Source organism: Pezoporus wallicus, unplaced genomic scaffold (genome assembly GCF_028554395.1).
Source record: "Pezoporus wallicus isolate ANWC-B61680 ecotype Strahan unplaced genomic scaffold, APGP_CSIRO_Pwel_v1 contig_5967, whole genome shotgun sequence".
Classification (NCBI taxonomy): Eukaryota; Metazoa; Chordata; class Aves; order Psittaciformes; family Psittacidae; genus Pezoporus; species Pezoporus wallicus.
In genome coordinates this window covers 741,310-757,444 of record NW_026639377.1, presented here as the reverse complement: position 1 = coordinate 757,444, position 16,135 = coordinate 741,310, and the positions used below count along the sequence as shown (strand labels likewise).

Below are 16,135 nucleotides of genomic sequence, written 5' to 3'. Positions count from 1 at the left end.
ACTGCCTTCAGAAACAAAAGATGGCCGAGATGATTAATCAAATTGAAGCCCTGCTAAACTAAGGGATTTTTGAGTAGATGGGTCTGAGTACACCCCCTGTGCCTCAGAAAGTGTAAGCAACAGATAATGAATATTCCTAAAGGTCTAGGTAGCAGGAAGGGAGAGTAAAATCATCCTAAAATGGTCTTTTTGGCTATACTTTCTCCTTCACTAACAAATGGCTCCTCATGGTGCTTTAGGAACTGCTCCAAGGCATTCTTCCTCTGACAGTTTCATTCAAGAACCTGGAATGTGGAGGGCGGTGGCTAACGTCCTGCTGAGGACCAAAGTCCCCAGGGGCAGGACATGCTGCCTGCCGCCGGCACACAAGAGCAGGACCCTGTTCACTGGGCCCACTTGGCATTGCGCGGCTCAAGGGCCCCACGCTGCCGGGCCGCTCAGCATGAATCCAGGGATACTGAAGGTGGAAGCTTTGGATGCGGGTCACTTGGTCCGTGTGGAGTGGGAGGATGGGAGCGAGAGCCGGTACCCCTGTGTGTGGCTGAGGGACAACTGCCAGTGTCCCCACTGCTTCCTGCACTCAGCCAGGGCACGCAAGCTGCTCTTCGAGGACCTGGACGTGAACATCGTGGTGAAGGAAGTCACTCTGGCAGATAGGAAAAAGGTATTTGGACAAACCCGCACTCACCCTCCCATGAGACTTGTCCAGCAGTGCTTGTTAAATCGCAGCCAATCCCAGGTTATACTGTGATCACAATTTACTTGTCTGCAAACCCTACCGTCTATTCACAAAGCTTTTAGGAATAACTGCAATTTGGGAAACTCAGGTCTTCCCACCTTTATATGAAACTTCTCTTTATAGATGCTATGCAGAGGCTGCAGAAACACAGGCTTTAGTTTTTAGACAGTAACTGTGCTTTTTAAAGGTCTGTTCTATATTTCTTCATCACCAGATGTTGAAAAGAAAATATAGACATTCCCCACACATTCTATTACACTTACACCTTTCCCCCCACTTTATTCTGTAAGTAAATGGCTTAAAAATCAGAAAAACACACAGCAAAGTGATGATCTTGATCCATAACAAAGTTATCAATTTATTAGCTAATTTCCAATGTGCAAAAGATTTCATCATAGAGCAAGCACTCAAAACAAAGTTGGACCAGATATTCAGAGTTGGCCTAGTGTCTGTATCTGTATCTACCTACCTACATTAACATTTGTTTGTGATAAAAAAGGAGGCTATTGGGCAGAGGAGGACAGGAACTGTCCTCCCTGTGAATTTTAATCTTCCTGCCGTATAAAAAACTAATGTATCATTTAGATTGTATAGGTTTTATTGAAAGCAGTACATGGGTCCTTTGATAAGCAAACTCATTTCCTTCATTTTACACTTAAGGATGTTTTAAGCATGTTAAAGATGCATCAGTCAACCCTGGAGCAACTGGAGCAGCATTACTGCAGGATGAGTTTGCAGGGGCTCAGGCACTGGGTTAGGGTCTGTAATGAGGAATTCTGATCTCCCAGATTAATTGTTTGTTGCCAAAATTAGTGCCGTGTAAATTCATTATTTGAATATACAAATGTATTATTATAGTAAAGGGATAGTCTGCTCCCACTTTTACTCAGGAACTGATGAAACACAGCTCTAATCCTAAACTGATAGTGGTTTTTCACCATCATGTGTACAACGGGAATTATGGGAAATGGGAATTGATACCTACTCAACATCCTTGAGAATTCAGTTGCACAGCGTGTGCCGCACAGAGCTCTTTCAGTTCATGGCAGGCAAAGCCACATGGTTGCTTTCCCTTATTTTTTTTTTTTTTCTGGAATTAAAAATCCAACACTTTTTAAACATTTATTTGAAAGAGGGAAGACTACAAACCTTGGGGATTTCTCTCCTGGCATTTCTTTTCTGGCCATTCATCATGTCCTTTTTCTATTTTAACAAGCAGTCAGTGCTTTGGAAGATATTTTTGCTCTCTCCTGAGTTGTGGTGAAGTGCTGTCCCCAGTGACATGTGCCAGCTTCTGTGATTCTCCTCTTTCTACTAAATGCATCTCCCGCAGTGAAAGCAGCCCACACAAAACAGCAAATTAGGGCATGGGTTCATGTGAAAATGAGCATTTCTAAAAGGTGTCAGAATTTGGATGATGTTCAGGTTGGGTTTTCAGCGCTTGCTTGTCATTCTGCTCCAGGGAAAGCTTAACTCTAATACTATTGATCTAAATATGACAATTTTTGCAGTTTCTAAGGGTTCATTGGGTTTTGGGGGGGGGGGGGGTGTTGGGGTTTTGGTGGTGTTGTTCTGCAATTTCCAAGTGTTTTTTGTTCTAAAATTATCTTTTATTTTATGATGGAAGATCTCTATTACGTGGCCTGATGAACATGCAAGTGAATATGAAGCTGAGTGGTTGAAAAAACGATGCTTCTCTGAAGAAGCCAGGGCAGAAATGCGAGAAACTTTATTTTTACCAGGTAAGAATTAAACCCACATCTGTCATGCTTGTTTCAAATGCAAGGGGTCTGGGGATCTGACACTGGCAGTCTCTGTGTGAGGACCAGGCCTACACAATTGGGCTGGTTGCAACCACTCTTGGTGCTCAGCGGCAGGCTGCACATGCACAGCAGGAGCCTGTGGTTACCCTTTCCCTCTGCTAACCCCTGAACCTCAGAGGAATTCAATTGGTTGGGTTGTGTTTACTTTCCTAAAAGCCTTTTCTTTCCAGAAAGGTTTAGCAGGTCTCAAAGATGAGCCTTGCAGACCAGCAGTGGCCTATGTGACAATGGAAGTGTGTGTGTGCCATCTTAATTATCTAGATTTTTAGTTTTCAGAAAGATCATTTAAGATTGCAAGGGTCTTACAACTGAAATAATGATGAAACAATCCCTTGCCGTGGCCTTCTGTTAAAAAGTAACTATAGCATAGCAGTGTCTAGTGCTGAAGTTCAGGTTGTGTTTGCTCTATGTCCCATACTTGTTGCTGTGGTTGACTGTATTTTGGTCATGAAGTGTGTAGTGCAACAGGCAGTGTAACATTTATCCAGTACAAATCCCTCACCCTTTTGAGTGAATAATCATTTCTTTGGCAGCCTTTCAGATTGTGAGCATGAAACATGTGAAAACTTGAGAGATTTCTACTGTTGCTCTTGACAGTGTTCCTGTGAGATCTGCTGCTGCAGAAAGTTATGGATCTGTATTCAGAGTTGAGATGATATCCCTTGAAACAAGGTTACTTTAGAAATAAAGAAACTAGAGGCAGACTGATGGGGTGAAACTCAGATCCAAGTATCAGTTTCCTCAAAACTAAAAGGCAAATTCACAATCGGTTTATACTCCATTTTTGCATGTGTTTTATTCTAAAAAAGAAAGGAAGATTTGGTTGGTTTGTTTTTTTTTCCTGAAAGATAAGAAATGGGAAAATGCGTGGCCTTGGGTATCTCCTGCATCTGAGCTTTGCTTGACACTTGAGGGACAGCTGAAGGGTCAATTATCTTCCCCAATTTCTGCAGGTCAAATATTGCTTAACTCCTAGCACCTGCTCTAAACAAAAGGCAGTTCTTAAGATTCAGCCTTTTATATCTGGCTTAAAACTAATGATGAGTAATGTTTCCATTCATTTTAGTGGGTCCCTTTTTCCCCAGTGATACGAAAGTTCATGTCTACTTTAGCTTTGGCAAGAATAAACTACACTATTTTAGAGGGTTGGGCATGTTCCCAGAATGAACAGGGGGAAGATGCAGACCTCATTTGGGGAAAACAGACTAAATTTCTTGGGTAGTAAGATTTTTTTATTTGGAAAAATGGAGATGCTGCAGAACATAGCGAGATGTTTTGTAGCCTTTGAGGGGATCCATGTAAATCAAAAGTTGCTTTAATAAATGCCCAGGCAAATTAGTCTAGCTCTGTGGTTATGTTTATTATTAGCAAAGGTATCAGTAACTGACGTTTCAGTATTTTAGATATAATACTACTTTTATTCCCCATTATGAAGTCTAAATGGCTTTGATTTGCCTTTGTATGCACATATTTACACAGTGCTTATTCTCAGCATCTAAATGCAATGTTTGTTTTGGAAGCCAGTTTTTCCCTCTGCCACTGCTCTTCTCCAGTGGAACCATCCAGGTAAAACATACACCAAAGATCCATGTTATTCTTTGGGCAATGCTTTTGCAAATTCTGTTTTCTATGCTAGATCTGAAGAAATAGGTTTATAAAAGTTACACTAAATAAAGGCCTGTGTTAACTTTGGCTTTGTTTTAGTAGTGTCATTCTGCTCTTCCTCAGAGAAGACCTGGCTCATTGTGATAGTCAGCTTCTCCCAGCTTTTCTCAGAATTCATTTGCAGAAAAGGCTGTGGGTTTGCAGAAATCATGTGGGTTTGTTTGCTGGCTCTTTAAGATATGTTTCTCATCATATATGGGTACATTTAGAATTTGCTTCCTTCTATCCAGTGGAGTTAGTTACACACTGCAAATTACATGCCTTTAAGTAGCTAATCATATCCCATCAGTATAGTATTACAGACGATATGGAATGCCAGCTCTGCATGCTGGTTCAACAAATATAACAGCAAGCTTGTCAGACTGCTGTAGTTAGAAGTTAACCTTCACTGCTGACACTATCACAGCTGTGGAGGCTTATTTCTTTCTTTTCTTTTTTTTTTTCACTTTTTTTTTTTTGCTTTTCCTGTTGTTTTTATGATGTTTCTTTCATCATAATTTCTGATTCAAAAAACTAGGTGTCAGGTGTGTGTCAAACCCAAAGAGTAGGTCAGATTTCTACTGCATGTTGGAGGTGACTATAAATAGCTCTATGGCAATATGTTAAGATTCCCCTTTCGAAAACACTGCCAGATCCTATCCATGTGGTATGCAAACTCTGCTATTTGTGTACACCAAGGCTCATTTCAGCCCAGCTTACAAGATACATCTCAAAAAGCATCAAAAGAGCAATCTTCTACTTCTTCAGCTATGGTGTCTTAACATACTCTTTTTTTCCCTCCTGTTTACTTGTGCCATCCCCAGTGAATGTCACAGGAGTCATTTATCACCTCATGCAGTCTCTCTGTAACTCAGATTTTGTGTGTGGTAGACACACGCACCCAGTAAGAGAAAACAAGTACACGAGGTGCTTTCCAGCATTCAGCCTCTCACTGCATAGGGTTGCATTTTCCAAGACACCAGCATCCCAACAATAGGATGTAGAGGGGAAAATATAATATCACAATGATACTTTCTTATTGGGTGGAGGAGAAGAAAGTGCATCAGAGGCAGTCCCTAGTGCTACTTAATCGTAGAATCTTAGAATGGTTTGGGTTGGAAGGGACCTTAAAGCTCATCCAGTTCCAACCTCCTGCCACAGGCAGAGACACCTTCCACTAGACCAGGTTGCGCCAAGCCCTGTCCAACCTGGCCTTGAACACTGCCAAGGATGGGGCAGCCCCATCTTCTCTGGGCAACCTGTGCCAGACCCTCACCACCCTCACAGGGAAGAGTTTCTCCCAATATCTAATCCGAACTTCCCCTGTTTAAGTTTGAACCCATACCCACTTATCCTGTCACTACAGTCCTTGATGAAAAGCCCTTCTCTGGCATCTTTGTAGGCCCCCTTCAGGTTCTCAAAGGCTGCTATGTTAAGTTTTTAACCTAAAATGAAAGGTTTCAGATGATGCTTGTCCTTTTAAGTGCAGTAATATGATATTGGATGTATGTTTGTTTGAATCAGGATGTTAGCAGCATCAGTGGTGCTTTCAGCCTCTCTACTAGATGATAATTTTAAGAGGAAAAGTTAAAAGTTTGCTTTTTACTAAAAGAGTTTGGTCATTTGAATTTATCCTGTAGCAATAATTAATAAGAGCTACCCCCATGACTTAGGCTGCCACATGCAGAATTCGCAATACAGCAAAAATACACTTGGCCTTCAACAAACATGAAAACACACATTGTAGACAAAATAATTTTAGGTGGAGTTGGAGAATCTATGATGCCTAGACTTTCTTTCCCACCTGACTTCAATATAGAATGTTTTGAGCAGCACTGTCCCAACCTGCACAGTAAATGCTGAATAATTCCAAGGGTTTGTTAATGCATCTGCAGGAACTGGGGTAAGGCTGACTCCTTATTTTGTGCAAGTGGCTTTTTATGACTAGCTTGGTATGCCCAAGAAATGGGATTCTTTTTCTCTCCCACCCCCTAAATTATTATCCTGAAATTGAAAGAGGTGGTGACTCATTAATTCTTTCAAAAGTATTTAATTCTTACCATTTTGAAAAGCACATAGTTCTGGGGGTTTAGTGTTCAAAATGCAAATTATCAATAAAACCACAAAGTAGTTCTGCAAGACTTTTGTTTTTATCCCTTAGCAATTGTTCACTTACCTTTGTAAACATAAAGATTTATAATTTGGCAACTGCAACTGTGCCGTGCAAGTGAGACCTAAGGCTGTGCAGGCACTAATGGCTCATTCTTATCTTTCAGCTTTCAGCTTTCAAAGAGTATGTTCTTAGATTTCTATTATAGTACAATGGAAACTAAGTTAACTGTGGTTACACAGTGGGAAAACCCGTGCTATGCTGCCATGATAAAATAATGAAGAACATGAGTGGGATCAGTTACCACCAGGAAATAGTGGCAAATAGTACAGTCCCTGTTCAGTGCAGCTGCTTGATAGATTTTCAGGCTGAAGTGGTTTTGTGAATAAAAGTGGGAATAAAGTTCCTGTTGTTCAGCATTTGGGAGAGTGACGTGCCCTGTGGGCACAGTTTTCCAAGACTTTCATATAGACATTTAAAAAAATATTGTGAAGTGGAAGAACTTAAATATCTTCACATGATTGATAGAATATTTTGGGGGGGTTATGATGTGTGCTTTTATGTCCCTTTTCCGAAGAGTTATGGGCCTGATAATTGTAATTGTTAGCATATAACATTTTTGTCTGGGACTGAGGAGAAGGAAGTCTTTCTTTATAACTACTGCTTATTTTAGTATAGACCTAATACTTGTCTCTCTCCTACTACATTGTACTTCTCTGAAACGGTCTTTTTGACCAGTCAGGAGAAGTCCTCCCCTGGTTTTCATACAAATACAAGGTGTTTAAAAGTAGTTCGTGTGTATGTCAGACTGAAGTGTTAGAAATTAGACCTCAAACGTATTGCAGCTAGTATAAGTATTAAAACTGACACTGGTATATTTGAATTAAGCTGTAAGACCTCCCTGGTTCTAATTATTTTTTCCTCTTTCTGTACATGGAGCTTGTGCCTTTCTAATATTCTGAAAGGTTTATGCAGTGCAGGAAAGGCAGTGGTTTGGCTTGTGCTCTAAGTATGCAAGTTTGTTCTTTGATTGGTTTTCATCACTTTCCTTGGCGTGTTTAGTATTAAACAAAGTGTTCACATTCATATCCTTGGCATAAAGCATTTGACCCTGTTGCACATGAAACTCCCATGAATGTGCTAAGCAAATGTGTCATGCTTAAAAAAAAGAAGCCAAGAGTAGCTGTAATGGTTTGCCATCGAGACAGAATGATAGTGCAAGATAGGCTTTGCAGAGGTCTGTGATTTATGCAGTACTCTTTCTTGGTTTCATCTATGAGTATGATGGAAAGAAATAGCCACATTAAATTTGCAGGTGATGCCAACCTGAAAATGTGTGAAAGGACCAGGTTACAATTCTAAATTACTTTGTAAAATAGGCAAAATGGTAAAAATATACAAAATGCTTTAATGGGTCAGGTGATCAGTTCATCTAGCCTGACACTCAGCAGCACTGTAGTAGAAGCATGTGAGCCAAGCCACTCTCTGCAGTCCATTTCCTTCATATTTCTTCAGCATCCACAGTCTTTGCATCAGGGTTTCCTGCAGAACACTGCAGCTTGGCAGCAGTTCAAGTGCAAGGCAGAGAAATAACCACCCGTGTTAGGTGGGGTTGGTACTTCTCACAGGCTGAATATGGTAGACTGGTTTGGGATCAAGGCAAACATTGCCTTGGACACTGAGTCCAAAGAGAAGTCTATTCGGCAGAAGACATGAAGTAGTCCTCCTGCTCTATCTGATTGAGTAAGGATTCTGTAGCTAGTATGAATTTTGGGCACCATATATCAAGAAAGACTGCAAAGTGCCTATTCAAAAGCACTGTACATGATCAGTGGTCTAGAAACACTGAACAAATCAAGGGGAGTGGGGGGGGAGAGAGGGAGGAGAGAGAAGGAGCCGTTTGTCTTCCATGTGCGTGGTAGATGCATCGCTATACAAACACGTGCGCATATGTAAACAGATTTTCTTAATGCTGGTCAGAATAAGTAAGAATTTGAGCTCAGACAAACTATAAAGAGTTTCCAATTAAAAGGAAGATTGTAAGACATGAAGTGAGGGCATGTTTTTAATAGCAATAACCTTACAAGCTTCACTGGATTCCCCCCCCTCCGATACCAGCAGTTGCTGTGTTCCATGCAATTCCCAAGATTAGTAATGCTTGGAGCTGTACATGAGGCATTTTCAGCTTTTGGTGTATTTACCACAGTGTCGTTGTAGAGTACTTTGGCAAATGTCAAGGAGGAAAAGTTATTCCTGCTCAGAGACTAAGCTCTTGGCTGCATCAAGATGACACTGAAAGGCTATAAACTTGGAGCCTTTCTTCTCTGAAACATGAGGTAGGCTTTGTAAGCATTTGTGTACCAGCCTGTGCTTTTAGAAAGAACCCAGTCCACTAAGGACGCTGGCTGCACTTGTCACTAGGAGTTAATTTCTGTGATAGAGCTGGAATTTTGAGGACAGAGTTTCTAGCCTTGCCAGGCAGGATTTAGCTGCATTTATTAGCACTTTCAGACTTTGTTTTCTGAGTTATTTTATTGTGTTTGGGTTGGGTGTTTTGTTTCTTTGTTAATACCAAGTAGCTAAATGTTGAACAGAATCTAAGAAGCTGCTTCGTTTGAACCCCTTCTCAGTTTCAGTAGCTGCTTGAAAAATATCAGTGAACAGTTCAGTTTCCTTGAATTTCTGCATTTCCAACCCAAACCATTCTGTGATTCTATAATTCTACAGAAAGTGCATCCCATATTATGTGAAACATCAAGAAAGCACAGTAGGAAGTGGGAATTGGGAATTGGAACAAGAGGACTTTACAGTCCCTCTAATCAGGAAAGTCTGGGGCTCCAGGAGCTGCACTTAAGTCCCAGGTGTGTATGTTTATTTCCCAATATGGGGAAAAATCTGTTGGTATATTCCTTGAAATACTAATATTGTTCTACTCCTTATTTTATACAAGGAAATTTAGGAAAATATTTAATAGCAAGACAGCAACACAGACTAGGAAGGAGAAGCTGAAACTTAAATAGTTCCACTAGTTTTCACATGGTTATTTACCTGCACCAACACTGAATCTTTGTCTTTCAAAGGATATTCTTGGCAGCTCACACAGCATACCTGAAGCTTTTTAATTTCATAAATTTTAATAGAGGAAAAGGAAATATTCATATTTTATTTTTTCCCCATCTTTCAATTATGCGAAAGCATGGGTATTGAGTTAAACACACTGGAGCAGTGAGTAGCAGGTCACGGGGGGGCCTCAAAAAGGAATTTAATGAGGTGAGATTACATCTCTCCTCATGGATTGTGCTTTTTTCATTTTGTGAACACGTTATGAAATTCAACAGCTTGTCAATCGCACTACAGCTTCTTTGAAACACCGGGTAGGGTATAAAAGATTGTCTATGTGAATAGCTTGTATTTGGGTACGTGCACTGTGTTTCTTGGACAGCCTCACACCAGCCTTAGCCAAGGAGGGAGGAATACTGGTGGCTGGAAATTTGCAGACTTTGCAACTGTTGAAAAATGTTGTAACAATGTAGTGTTTGGGTTCACTACTTTTGGATGGATGGGACATTTTGTGCTTGCTACCTATATGTGGGTATACCTGGAGCTGTACCTCTCTTTAAGTACAGTACGTCCTTCAATCACCAGGTGAAATCCCCCCCAGCTTCCATTCTGGAAGCTGCTTGTTTTATGTAATAGTCTTTATTGGTCCTGTCCATTGAAGGGATATTGGGATAATGAGAGAAATAGGTGTTTTATACATGATGCCATCTCCTTTTTTCATATGCTTATGTTCTCATTTCCAGTATGTAATCTATGTGATTGATGATTGGGCAGGCTGAATGACTGGTAGCTCAAATACCAAGTAAGCTACGTGTGCTTTAAATAAAAGAATTATTCTACAGAACCGATAAAACATTTTCACACTTTGTGAGGAAATCTTAGTACCACTTATTATTAACAACTCCTTGAATAGCAACTGGTATATGCAGTGTGTGTATTGTGCTACAGGCGAGAAAACAAATTACCAACGATGCTTTCTAGCCATGTAGCTTAATAAAAGTTGTATCTTGATCTAAGATCCATTTACACCAGTAAACCTGTACTTGTTGCAGCTTTAATGTATACTAACAGTGCTTACAAATGCAATTCGTAACAATAAAATCACTATCAAGTCTCTGCAACAGCTTTCAGTTGCACTGGCAACCACTGCACTTGGCTTTAAACCCTGTACTAGTTCAAACTCCCTGTACTATTTTAAAATCCCCATACGTATAACAAGCAAAAGCCCAGGATGGGTTCAGTGGTCCAGGGACACCATGTGGTATTTCAGGCTGTTCTTTTCTGGAATATTTTGAGCTGTAGAAGAAAATTACTATTAGTTGTAAAGTACCCAATGTGAGCCACAACTGTTGGCTTCCAGTTGTCTGCCACTAGCAGAGACAAATTAAATTGAAGTGCATTAACAACTGGCAGGCTCCAGAAAGTGTCCTGTGGGAAGCTGTACTTCAGGCTCCATGATTCATTTCCTGCCTTTCTGCTGTCTATCTACATTACCGACTCCTTGAGTTCTTGGCTTCATGCATCAGAGCTGTTAAAACTTGGGTGATATCTGTTTCAGTGTTGTCCAGCAAAATTGGTGCTGGCAGGATTAGTCTGGGGGAAAAAAAAAAAAGAGGGAAGGAAAAAAAATCTTGATTATTTTAAATATTTTAAATTATTTTGGCCTGTAAATATTGAGGCCAACATAAAGAATCATGGGGTTTAGTTGTTAATGTGTGATTTTGCCTGCAGTTATGAGTGGCTGCAGCACTGCCTCTGATTGAAGAAAATTAATTGGATTTTGCAGGTGTGTCTGAAAATTCTTAAAAATATACTTGATTTGATTTGGAGTATTTAAGCTGATGGTTAACAAAGAAAGAGCTTCTTTCTGCAGTATCCCCATTTGTCCTGCTTCTCCACACAGACAAATGACTCTAGCAGTAGGTTTTTTGTTTTTTTCTAAATCTCTTATGTGCTTTGGTATGATGGGAACATGATATAGTTTGTGCACAGTTATGTGTCTAGTAATGGAAAGTCTGAGTTTTGACCTGATGCTCAGCTATACATCAGAAAGCACTAAAACTAAGCCAGTGTAGAAGTTGTGACTTGGCTGCACTACTCATTTGCCTCTGGTCAAGGCTTTTGATCCCTTTTTGTTGTTGTTGAAGCTCTCACAAAATTATTTCTGGCAGATATGAGATATTATCACCAGCAGCTATGAGACCATGGAAAACCTCAGCCCGAATGGTTAAGGTTTACCAAAGTTATGAGCAGGTGAACCACTCGTGGCTGCGGAGGGTTCCTCCAGCTCCTCTCTGGGAGGATATCAACAACATGGATCCCACAAGGGAAACTGAAAGCACTGAAAGCTGCTTCACAGAAGCTCTGCCCATAATACAAAAATAGTACATTATTTTCATCTAATGATGTTTCCGGTTTGTTTGATGCACGTTTTTGAGCTGTGTGAGTAAGATGCAGGATGTGGCTATGGAAAGGTGGCAGGGGAAAAATCCAAGATTATCCACTGAGGAAGTCCTGCCTGTCTGCAATCACAGTCTTGGAGAGAACCATTTGTATCTCAGTCATGTAGAGAGCCGTGACCTTCATTCTTCTCTGTACACATCAGTCTTCGGCCCTTAAAATACACTGGCCTTGGATTTCAGATGGGACAACCTTTTGGTAAGAGATAAAAATCAGTTTCAGCAGAAAAAAGGGTTCACATAATTTAAAGCTCTCATAGAAAAGTATTTTAAATCTGGGGTTCACATAATTTAAAGCTCTCATAGAAAAGTATTTTAAATCTGAGTGCTTTGTTCTTCATATCAGTAGAGTACACCAAGATTCTTTTATAGTTCTTGACACTGGTACACTTGCCAACAAAATGAGTGGCTTTCCTCAGGGGGGCTGCTGCTCATGCTCAGCAGTGGAGCTCTGAGAGCTGAGGGGAAAAAAAATCTGAGTAAGTCAACCAGAGTTTGTCACAAACCCCACATGTTATAGCTGTATGGTTGAGGAAAGCTTCCTGCAGAGAGGAAAACTTATACTTGTGTTAAAAAGAATTAAAATAGTAAATCATAAAGCAATTCAATATAAAAAAATAAAACATTCGTACGGATCAGAAAACAGGTGATTGAGAAGGGGTGGCACTGGCTGGGGTGGTGGAACATCTTCCGACCATACACCTCATTGCTTTGGAGATAGAGATGCCTGAGCTGGCTCAATATACTTGGCATCAGCAGGCCTGTACAGTGATGACCCCTAACACGATCCTGGTCCACAAGTAAAGTGTAACCTCAGGTAACCAGTGGGGTCCTCAGAGTGAGTCTGACCTCACCTAAACCCTATGACCTTAAGTAACCCCAGTGGGGTCTGCAGAGATTGAATTTGACCTCAAGTAAGCCCTATAACCCCAAGTAACCCCCACAAGCTAATTGTTTGACCTCAAGTAATTCCAGTGGGGTCCTCAGAAGGTGAGCTTGACCTCAAGTAACCCCTAGAGGCTAATTGATTCACCTCAAGTAATACCAGTGGGGGGGTCCTCACAGATCGAAATGAGTCTCTTCACTGGAGGCATCTGTAGTGTAGCACCGCATCTCCCCTAAGACCACCAGTGGTCTTGGTGTCCTGTCTTCTTCAGGGCCACCCCTCTCTGAGGCCATCCCTGGGCCCACCCCTGCACCTCAGGTTTACCCACATCCTACTTATGCAGGAGGCTCTGTGTATCATGTCATCTGACATCAACACAGTTTGAAACTTCAAAACAACACTCTACTGCAGTGACATTTATTAACAGTACACATTGCTGAGGTTTAGCCTTTAATCATCACCATAACAATCAGCCTTTAACACGCTTGTCCTAAATCAGCCATGAGTATAATGCAGCAGGGAGTGGATATGCTGGGTTAGTGATTATGACTTGGACTTGGCACTGGGCTTTGTACAGCTCTTATGGTGCAAGGGACAAAGTACCTCACGAATAATCCCACAGGCTTTTCCTCATCAGCTGCCATCTGCTGTTGTAGATCACAAGAAGCAGAGAGCAGCCGCTGCCTTATCTTGAGACTTTGCTGAAAGGAGGGCTCCAGCAGCACTGTCAGCTGAAGGGCTGCTCTCCTGTTTGACACTGCTTCTCCCTGATCCAGCGTCCAAACACCTCTGCCACAGGAGCTGGCAAGGCATTGGCTGGGGAACACGTTGCCTGTGCTGCTCTCCTGGCTGCAGTGCGCACATCTCCTTATCATTTGCCATGAGCTATCTGGAGTCCTGAAAATGAAGAACAGTAAGAGGCAAGTTCTAAGAAGTTCTTCATCTTTTTGTGTCAGTATCTATCTCATCTGGAGAAATGTGAATGTTGCCTGATACAGGAAAGAATGAAGTGAAAGACATGGGATTTCTGCCCTGGGACAGAAAGGAGGCAGGAAATGAAAACCTATTTTTGGGTAAGCATGAAGAGACTGCCTAGCTCTATGAACATTCAGGCTATTCCTATGGCTCACACTGGAACTGAGAATGCCTCCAACACAGGCTAAGACAACCCACTTTTCATCAGACTCACAGACATGAATTCCTTCTTACTTTTGCAGTCAAGATCATATGAAAGAGCAAAAATCCCAGTCTTGACATCTCCACTTGATGTACAGGGGGGTTGTACAAGGGGGTGGTACAAGGGGTTTCTACAAGGGGGTTGTGCAAGAGGGGATAAAGGAATTTTGCCTGTTTAACAGAAAGTATTGTTTGCAAATACCTGTCAAGCTTGCCATGTAGTACCAGGGCAATAAGCTATTGGTAAGGGGGAGAAACAGTCTGATAAGGGGAAGAAACAGACTGATAAGGGGGAGGAACAGTTACTTAGTTCCAGTGAAGACCAGCTTTGTGGTTTGGACTTTGACCAGACTCCTAAAGAGCATGCGTGACTGCTAGAGGTGAAAAGTTCAGGCTCCAGGAAGACTCATTTACTTCACCTTGAAGACCCCTACTCACAAGAGGAAGACTCATTTACTTCATCTTGAGACCCTCGCCCATGACATGGGGGGGGCACTGCGCAGGAGAGGATAGGATAAGACATCAATATGCAAAGGCGTATTGTGCAACCTTATGAATATCTATAACTTTAGAGAATAAATGTAGAGGGAAACAACACAGGCACGCGTGCCTTTGGAGGAGCTATCCCCCATGCATCTCAGCGCTGAATAAAAGCATACCTACTTTACAACTTTAACGAGTTGTGGAGTCTATCCCCATATCAAAATCTTTCTTGTCATCCATGCAGACTTAGGGACCCAGTTTCAGGTGGTTGACTGCAGGATTGAGGGCATATTCACAAACGCATACAAATCCCATTAACTTCATACCTCAGCTATGTCCTGAGCTGTGATGCTACAATAGCTAAGCACTTGCTTCTCTATTTCTTCCCTTTCAGAGCATCAGTACTGGGGCTCCGACCTGCAACTTCCCAAAATGCCTTTTGAAGAAATCATATACAATGATGAAAGTGCCTACAGGTGGCTATGCACCTTAAAGAAAGTAGGAATCGTGATACTAACAGGAGCTGCTGCTAGACAGGGCGAGTTGATTAAACTTGGCCACAGGATTGGGTTTCTGCGTCTCACTTTTTATGGGTGAGTTTGTTTTTTCTAATATCCCTGCTTTGCTGGCTATGTAACCACCTTTAATGTCCTTCACTTCAGCTTGCTGGACCTGTTTTGTGGCTTAAATTAAGAAAAGCTGATTTTTTTTTTTTTTCTCTGCATATTACAAAATGTGGTGTCAAGGGTCTGTATGAGAAGATTGTTTTGCTGTGACAGGCAGGGTATATAAAGAACAACAACTATAACTTCTGAGAGAAGGAAAAATGCCTAAAAAGAGATGATCTCAAATAAAAGATAATGACAAGATAGCAGTACTTATCTATACCATGGAACAAAATCAAAAATCCCTTAATCCAGTGCCCTTTTGAAAAAAGGAAGTTATCTGTACTGAAACTTCTTCTTAGCCTGATTTCAAGTCATGGAAATAGGTAAGACACAGATGATGTTATTGAGCCTCCCATCACTGAGGAGGTGGGCAGGGTACCCATTCCCTGCTTCCAACTGAGTCTGCTCTGGAAAGCCCCAGCCAGTCCCAGCATGCATTTTTAAGACTGCTTTTTATCCAGAAGTAATTGCTCAGCCTGCAGGAGAGCAAGGAGGAACTTGTAAATCATCCTTCTGATGCTAAGAGGTGGTAAACTGAACCTCACTTCCTCAAGAATCTACTACCTGAGTAAAAAAATGACCATGGTAGCTCAGGTCTTGCTGAGCTAAGTCAGCGACCTCCATGTAGCTAAGTGAAGGAGCAGTGTTACTAGCTGACATATTGCCCTGCCTCTCACCCCCAGCTTTTGGGATGATTTTTTACAGTGTATATAAAAAAAACTGATTACTTGGATGTGCGCTTTGTCCCGAAAAAGAGAAAAAGAAAGTTATAAAAATGGCCAGTAACACTTAAACAAACTAGAACATTTAAACATAATTGCAATTCCTTGATGCCTGAAGAGCTAGCAGACCCAGAACATTCATGATTTCAGATATGAAAAGGTCCCTTCTCCCCTATAATAGAATAAAACATGGCAAACTGGATTTACCTCTAGTTCAGAGAATAAGGAAACAAACTATGTTTGTTTCACAAACACTGGTTTCACACTGGTTATGTGAATAAGGAAACAAACTATGTTTCTTTATTCACATAACCAGTGTCTCCTCCTTTGTCTGAAACCCAAAAGCCAACAGTTAAACAAACAGA

At 41.2% G+C, this 16,135-nt stretch overlaps 1 protein-coding gene across 1 annotated transcript in view; it reads left to right on the top strand.

Annotated features, from left to right (window-relative positions):
• Positions 1-202: 202 nt before the first annotated feature.
• BBOX1 (gamma-butyrobetaine hydroxylase 1) overlaps positions 203-16,135 on the top strand; it is a 27,612-nt gene continuing 11,679 nt past the window's right edge. Inside the window, exons 1-3 of the mRNA XM_057414430.1 lie at positions 203-664; positions 2,367-2,481; positions 14,775-14,973. Of these exons, the coding sequence (XP_057270413.1) occupies positions 218-664; positions 2,367-2,481; positions 14,775-14,973 (761 nt within the window). The 5' untranslated portion in view covers positions 203-217. The remainder of the gene's footprint in view (positions 665-2,366; positions 2,482-14,774; positions 14,974-16,135) is intronic.